Source organism: Mus pahari, chromosome 10 (assembly GCF_900095145.1).
Source record: "Mus pahari chromosome 10, PAHARI_EIJ_v1.1, whole genome shotgun sequence".
NCBI lineage: Eukaryota > Metazoa > Chordata > Mammalia > Rodentia > Muridae > Mus > Mus pahari.
The window spans coordinates 17,265,046-17,272,617 of NC_034599.1; the positions used below are offsets into that span (position 1 = coordinate 17,265,046).

General features: G+C 49.6%; 2 protein-coding genes across 8 annotated transcripts in view; one reads left to right on the forward strand and one right to left on the reverse strand.

Annotated features, from left to right (window-relative positions):
- Positions 1-4,694, reverse strand: part of Tmem205 (transmembrane protein 205) — a 5,709-nt gene extending 1,015 nt beyond the window's left edge. Inside the window, exons 1-3 of one of the 3 annotated variants that reach the window (XM_021207092.2) lie at positions 4,452-4,694; positions 3,479-3,587; positions 3,222-3,385 (exon numbers count right to left, since the gene is read on the reverse strand). In XM_021207092.2, coding sequence (XP_021062751.1) covers positions 3,222-3,385; positions 3,479-3,587; positions 4,452-4,679 — 501 coding nt within the window. In that variant the 5' untranslated portion in view covers positions 4,680-4,694. Of the gene's footprint in view, positions 1-3,221; positions 3,386-3,478; positions 3,588-4,340 lie in introns of all 3 variants that reach the window. The other 2 variants (XM_029543781.1, XM_021207094.2) reach the window with 2 other exon arrangements.
- The window catches only part of Ccdc159 (coiled-coil domain containing 159), a 9,260-nt gene continuing 6,319 nt past the window's right edge, over positions 4,632-7,572 (forward strand). The window contains exons 1-3 of one of the 5 annotated variants that reach the window (XM_021207089.2): positions 4,632-4,903; positions 6,350-6,483; positions 6,565-6,791. In XM_021207089.2, the coding sequence (XP_021062748.1) occupies positions 4,869-4,903; positions 6,350-6,483; positions 6,565-6,791 (396 nt within the window). In that variant the 5' untranslated portion in view covers positions 4,632-4,868. The remainder of the gene's footprint in view (positions 4,904-6,349; positions 6,484-6,564; positions 6,792-7,572) is intronic. The other 4 variants (XM_021207090.2, XM_029543778.1, XM_029543779.1 and 1 more) reach the window with 4 other exon arrangements.

A 7,572-nucleotide genomic window follows, 5' to 3' on the forward strand; every position in this document is an offset into this window, starting at 1 on the left:
GGTTGTGAGCCACCATGTGGTTGCTGGGATTTGAACTCCAGACCTTTGGAAGAGCAGTCGGGTGCTCTTACCCACTGAGCCATCTCACCAGCCCCCACCTTAGTTTTTGAGATAGTGTCTCTCATTGATCTTGGAACCACCTCATGAAGCTAGGCTGACTGGTTGGCCAAGGAGCTTCAGGGATCTGCCTGTCTCCACCCTTGACTCCCACCTCCTCCCATGATGGGTACCACCTCTGGGTTTGGCATCTGAATGGATCCTGAGGACTCGAACCTGGGTCTCACGTTTGCACAGCAAGCACTCTTCTGCCCAAGTCATGCCCCAGCCTCCGCTCTTTTCAGTTTGAGACGAGGTCTCACTAAGTTGCCTGGGCTGGAGTGAAACTTGCTATATAGTCAAAGCTGACCTTAACCTTACAGTCCTCCTGCTTAGGCCTCCCAAATAGCTGGGATGATGGGCTTACCCATCTTCTCTCCCCAAAGTTAAGACAGATGGCACTAACTGTTCTTTGATTCTCCCTGCCCAAAATCACACAGCATAAAACAGGACCCAGCTCTTCTGTGCTCCCATTTCAGACCCAAGGAACTGACAGTGGACCAACAGGAAATGAATTAAACACCTGGGGAATACCAGTTACCCATAATCCTCTCTGCTCTCTAGAAGATTACTCTTTTGGAGGGAGCAGGTTGAGACAGGTTCTCAGTAGCTCAGGTTGGTTTCAAACTCCTTATGTAACTGACCCTGACCTTGAACTCCTGACCTCCACCTCTCAAGAGGGTATACAGGTGTCTTCCCTATATCAGCCTTGGTCTTTGGATTTAAATTTTTACTTTCAGTTAACTGGTTTTTTGCTTTTGTTTGTTTTGCTTTGTTTTGAGACAAGGTCTCTCTTTGCAGCCCTGGCTGTCCTAGAACTCTCTATGTAGACCAGGCTAGCTTTGAACTCACAGAAATTCCCCTGTCTCTGACTCCAGAACCACTAGACCCGGATTGTTTCTCTTGTTTGATACAGGGTCTTACTACACAGTCCAGGCTGGCCTGGAACTTTTGCAATCTCCCTGGCACAGCCTCCCTCCTCCTGGGGTGACATGCATATATGTACACCACCACATCAGATGGATGGGTTACCCTTGAAACACACATAAGGTCTCACCCGCCACATCTGAAAACTTCAAGAGCAGAGGGAGAGAGGGTGGGGAAAGCCGAGCTGCGGGGATTGGTCCTTACACTGTGGCTGAGGAATGTGTAGACAGGACTGGGGAAACCTAAAGTCCCAGTCCGTCTAGTTTCTCAACAATGAACTGGGGTCAGTGCCTCGGCTCAGCTGAGTCACTCCAGTTTGGCAGGAGGCCCAGCTTTTGGGCAGAGAGGAAATAGGAGCCAGTGGAGAAGATAAGGCTGGGCAGAGAGGGCTGCTGGGAGAAGCTAGGATTTTGTGCAGGATGTGCGCACCATTCAAGGGTACCCAGTGATCACTTCTGTCTTCACTAGGAAAAAGAGGCATTTCTTTGTCCCTTTCAAACATTGTTACCTGAACTGATGGTGGTGGCACACACCGGCAGGCTATCCTGAAGAAGTGGAAGCAGGAGAATCACAAGTTTGAGTCTAGCCTGGGCTATACCTTTGGGGATGTAGAGATGGCTCATCAATTAAGAGAGCATACTGCTTGCAGAGACTGAGTTCAGTTCCCAGCACTCACTTTGAGCGGCTCACAGCTGCCTGGAATGACAGTTCTAGGGGGATTTGTCACCTCTGGCCTTTGAGGGTACCCACACACATATGCCCATACCTACACAAAGACATAAATGAAAATAATAAAAGCCCAGTGGTGGTGGTGCACACCTTTGATCCCAGATCAAAGAGGCAGGTGGATCTCTGAGTGACAGATAGGGAAACAGAGAGACTCTGTTACCAAAAACAAAACCAAAAAACCAAAAAGAAAATAATAAAAATAGATCTTAAAAAAATTTCACAGGTGATGGGAGTTAATTTGGTAGGGTACCTGTCTGGCATACACAAAGCCTTGGTTTTGATTCCCAACACTTCATAAAACTATGTGTAGTAGAACATGCCTGTGATTTCAGGAGTCAAGAGGAATAGACGTTCAAACTCATCTTCCACATACCGGGTTCAAGACCCTGTCCATGTAGGGTCTTGAAAAAAGACACTACTGTCCATGTAGGTAAAAACAAAAAACAAAAAATAAAAAAAATAAAACCCATGCCCTTGTAGATTGTAAGCCTAGCATGTGCAAGGCTCTAGGTATCCCCAGCACTGTGAAAACTGCATCAAATAAAGGGCTGGGGAGATCCAGTCAGTAAAGGGTTTGCCATGTGGGTGTAAGACCTGAGTTCAATCATCCAACACACGTGTTAAAAAAGTCAGGCGTGGAGGCTCATGCCTACGGTCTCAACATTGGGGAGACAGAGCTAGGAGGATCCCTGGGGATTCCCAGCCAGTGTGTCTGACTAAATCAGCAAGAGCTTCAGGTTCAATGGGAGACCCTGTCTCAAAAAAATAAATCAGTGAGGTAGGGCAGCACAGGCCTTTAATCCCAGCACTTGGAATGCAGAAGCAGGTGGATCTCTGTGAGATCGAGGCCAGCCTGGGCTACAGAGTGAGTTCCAGGACAGCCAGGACTCTGTAGAAAGACCCTGTCTCAGAAGAATAAAATAAATAAATAAGCCAGGTGGTGGTGGCACATACATTTAATGCCAGCACTCAGGAGGCAGAGGCAGGCAGATCTCTGTGAGTTCCAGGATAGCCAGGACTCTGTAGAAAGACCCTGTCTCAGAAGAATAAAATAAATAAATAAGCCAGGTGGTGGTGGCACATACATTTAATGCCAGCACTCAGGAGGCAGAGGCAGGCAGATCTCTGAGTTCATGGCCATTCTGGTCTATAGAATGCACACCTAGCATGTGCAAGGCTCTAGGTATCCCCAGCACTGTGAAAACTGCATCAAATAAAGGGCTGGGGAGTGAATTCTAGGATAGCCAAGGCTACACAGAGAAAGCCTGTCTCAAAAGTGTGTGTGTGTGCGCGCGCGCGAGAATGTTAGAGGAAGACACCTAACATCAACCCCTGGCCTCTCTATATAAGATTTTACACATGTGCACTTGAATGTATACACACACACACACACACACACACACACACTGAAATAACACAAATCTCCTTAAGTGCTCACTGGAGCCTCGAGGACCCTCAAATCCTCATACCTGACTGACTTCCCACAGTGTGAGGTGAATCCAGGCTCGCTGTGGTGCCAAGATGCAGAGGTTGATGAAGGCACAGCCCAAGGAGACGTGAAAATAGACTGGGAAGACCTTGCTCTGCACCAGTCCAAACGTGTGCCGCGGGAGGCTCCGAAAAAGCAGGAAGCCTGGGAGGCGGAGGGCCACAAACACCGTTAGGACACTTCGGGTCCCCCTCCCACTCAGTCCTCACTCTAAATGACAGGTTGGAGGGTCCCTACCTGAGACAAAGGTCACCCACATCTGCATGCCCCAGGCACCAGACAAGACCAGCAAGTGGATGACTTTAATCAGACTTCCTGAGTCCTCGCCGCCTTCCATTCTGCTGCCCTGGGAAGGAAGCAGGGGACTCAGTTTAACCTTCGACCTTTGCCCCCTAGCTTTGAGGCCTCGGCAGAGAGTGCATAGGGCCAGCCTCACACTGGTGCAAAGATGAGAGAAAACAGCCTGGAAATGGCAGTTGGAAGACCCAAGGTAGTCCCCTAGACAATCTCAAGCCCAACCAGTCGCTCTCCTCCATACTTGCAAAATAATAGTAATAATAATAAGTAAATAATCTCACCCAGCATGAAGGCTAATACCTGTAAATCCCCAACACTTGCAAGACGGAGACAGGGGAGTTGCCACTTTTCTAGCTCAAGGTTAGAAAAAGATTCCTCAATTCCAAAAAGCCTTTAAAGACATAGAAACTGGCCTGGTGATTCACGGTTGTAATCCCAACATATCAGAGGGTGATGCAGGAAAATCACTGAGTTGAGGACTGCCTGAGATACAGTGAGACTATCGCAAAAATACATCTCAGGCTCTAGCTGGGCAAGCTCAGCGGGCAGAGCGCTTGCCTCACGGGCAGGAAGCCCCCCCCCCCCCCCCGCATTCCATCTCCAGTTCTGCATAAAACAGGTTCTGGCTCTAGTCTGTCATTCCAGCACAAAAGTAGAAACAGGAGGGGCAGGAGTTCGAGGCCAACCAGAGATACATGAGACCTTGACTCAAAACCAAAATTCTAGAACAAAAGGATCACTCTAAACTCCAATGTTCACTGCACCCCAAAAGCTTGAATCCCAGCAGCTCAAGTTCACATACCTAGGTTTTCAGGGATTACCCTAGCTCTGCAGACATCTAAGAGCCCTCATCCGGAACCCGAGATATTCTAGGAACATCCCAAAGCACCCCCGGAGCCCCACCTGACCCCACCGTTGGAGCACACGAGGTCAGGCGTAGGGACCAGTAACCAGGGCAGCTTCTGTGCAGCTCCTGCTTGCCTGAGACTTCCCAGGTTTTCTTCCGCCCCGCAGGCCTCGCCCCACCTCCCAGCCAGAAGCCAATAAGATCACAGCTCTGACTCCTCTGGACTCTCCCACTTAGGGATTGCCCAGTTGGCTTGCGGGAATCATCCGGCCATCTCGCCTCTCCGAACTTCATCCAGTCACAGGGAAGAAGCGCAGGCGCCAATGAGCTCCGCGCCTGACCGGAGTGAGCGGGCGTGGCTTACAGGAGGACCACGCCCTTCTCTGTGACTCCACCTTTGGCCTCCCCTCCTTTTCCAACGATGGTGTCCCCAGGGGATCAAAACTTCAGCGTCACAGCTGGGGACTGGCTTCGTGGTCCCTGATGGGAGAGCATGAACAGGTGGTATGCTGTACTAGGTGGGAATGGAAGAGAATGGGGAGACTGGAAGGGTGTTAGATTGACAGAACAAGGGGCAGGGCTAATAGCAATAGTTATGCCTCCAAGCTCAAAAAATTCTCTGAAGAAGGGGACAGTGAGATTCAGTTGGGGTTGGCAGGAGGGCAGGCAAGGTTGGGGACCTTCTGGTGGTGAAGCTCAGAAATGCGTCTTTCCTTTCCCGCTCTATTCTTCTAGAGTATCTGTGGTCCTCAGGTGACATTCTAGAACAAATTTTCGTTTACAAGTACTGGACTAAATCTGGGCAGCCCAATATAGTAAATATAATTTTTTTCCCTCCCAGACAGATTCTCACTGTGTAGCCCTGGCTGGCCTGGAACTAGCTTTGTAGACTAGGCTGGCCTGAAACTCAGGGACCCCCTGAGTTCTGGGATTAAAAGGGTTGAACTGCCACATCCTGTCCTTTATGTGCTGTGTTTGTTTGTTTCCGTTTTTAAATTTTGTTTTATGTGTACTAACGATTTGCTTGTATATATGTCTGAGCACTGCTTTTGAATCCAGTGCCTGTAGAGGTCAGAAGAGGGGACTGGAGACTCAGACAGTTGTGAGTCACCATATGGGTGCTGGGAATTGAACCTGGGGACTCAGGAAAAGCAGCTAAAACAACTCTCAAGCCATCTTTTTATAAAGGTTTTTGTAACAGGGTCTCTTGCCCTGACTGGACTCACTAAGTGGACCAGGCTGGCCTCGGACTCAGAGAGATTTGCCTGCCTCTGCCTCCTGAGTGCTGGGATTAAAGGCATGTGACGACTTTCTGTCCCTTTTTTTAAAATATAAAGCCTTGTTAACCTTGTTGTGCATGAGGCATGTCTGACGAGTGCTTGTGTCACGGCAAGCATGGCAGAGGACAACTTTATGCAGCTGGTTCTCCCCTCCCACCTTTAAGCTGGTCACTGGGCATCCATTCATATTGTCAGACACGGTAGCAGGCATCTTGCTCCTTGAGCCCTCTCTCCAGCCCTCCAAACCTGATGTCTTTACGTGGAAGTCTGGCTTTCATAACCCAACCCCAGCTCTGTGTTTGCGTTTACCTCTCGTCTAACTTCCACTTCTGTCCATACTGAGGAGATTCTGGCTGGAACATCTCTGAGGAGTCTCTTTGGGGAGGGAGACTCTAAAGCGATGAGGTGGCTGGGGCTGGTTCTCAGTTGGCAGGGCACCTGCCTAGCGCGCAGCTGGGTTCCTCCCCAATGCTGTGTAAACCAGATGCAGTGGCACATGCCTGTCATCCTAGCCACCGGGGAGGTAGAAGATGGAGGATCGGGTGTTCAAGAGCATCCGTGGTTACATAATGAGTCAGAGGCCAGCCTGGGCTACATGAGACTCTGTTTCAAAACAATAACTAAAGCCAGAAGGATGGCGAGTTAGAGAGTGGTCTCAGTGCTCCTCCCTTGCCCCCTCTGCAGTGACCCTCTTTTGGCCGGCCTATCCCGGGACTCTGACGACTCTGTTGCTCATCTCTGTTCACCTCCGTTACTCGCCATCACATCTTGGCCTGCTAAGGAGAGGAGCAAGCACTCACAACCTCCTGGAGAGCCTGGTAGACATTTGGAGGCCTGGGAGGAGCAGACAATTACAAGTGGCTTTCACTTGTCCCTGAAGGAAACCTTTGTTCCCCTAGGGGCCTCCTCAGATAAGGCTTTGGACTGTATGACCCACTGGTCCAGGGCTTTGGAGCCCGAGATCGTGAACACTGCTTCTGAACAAGCAGGGAAGTCCGGGGCCTGGGAGAAGGAGTGGGACTCAGAATCGCAGCCTCATGAGGGTGCATCCTATTCCGGCTCAGACTTGAACAAGGACCATTATCATGACCAGGACCTTGTGAAGAGGAACCACTACATAGCCAAGGTTATTCCCACTTAGGGTATCCTCATTAACCTAAGAGTGAACTTGCTGTGTACTACTGTGGCGCATAGGGAAGGGGTGTAGCGCAGGGTCTGCACTCGGTCTCAGCACCTAGAACAGAACTGCTGGAGGGAGGGAGGGAGGGAGGGACAGAGTACCAGGAGGAATCCTACTTGTGTGCCTTTGCTTGTTTGTCACAAGACAGTTGCTATTGTAGCCCAAGCTGACTCTGAATTTGCTCTGTAGCTAAGGCTGGATTTGAGTTCCTGTTTCTTATGCTTGCCTCTCCTGAATGCTAGGATTCTAGGATGGAGACATTATGTCTTTGTGGGTTGTTTTCTGTTTTCTGAAACAGGGTCTCTTTGTATAACCCTGGCTGTCCAGGAGCTCGCTCTGTAGACCAGGATGGTCTGGAACTCAAAGATGTACCTGTCTTTGTTTTCTGAGTGCTGGGATTAAAGGGGTGCACCGTCACTGCCTGGCCTGTCTTTCATTTTTTGAAGTTTCGTGTGTGTGTGTGTGTGTGTGTGTGTGTGTGTGTGTATTTGTGCACATGAGTGCAGTTCCTTTAAGGCCAGAAGAGGGCATTAGATCTCTAGAGCGGAAGTGCTGGTAGGTAGTTGTGAGTCTTCTGGCCTGGATAATTGGGTCGTCTTCAAGAACATTATGTTTTGTTTTGTTTTTTTTTTTTTAAAAAAAGGCTGATTGGAAACTATGTAGACCAGGATGGCCTCAGGTTCACAAAGATCCACCTGCTACTGCCTCCCCCGGTGTGTGTGTGTGT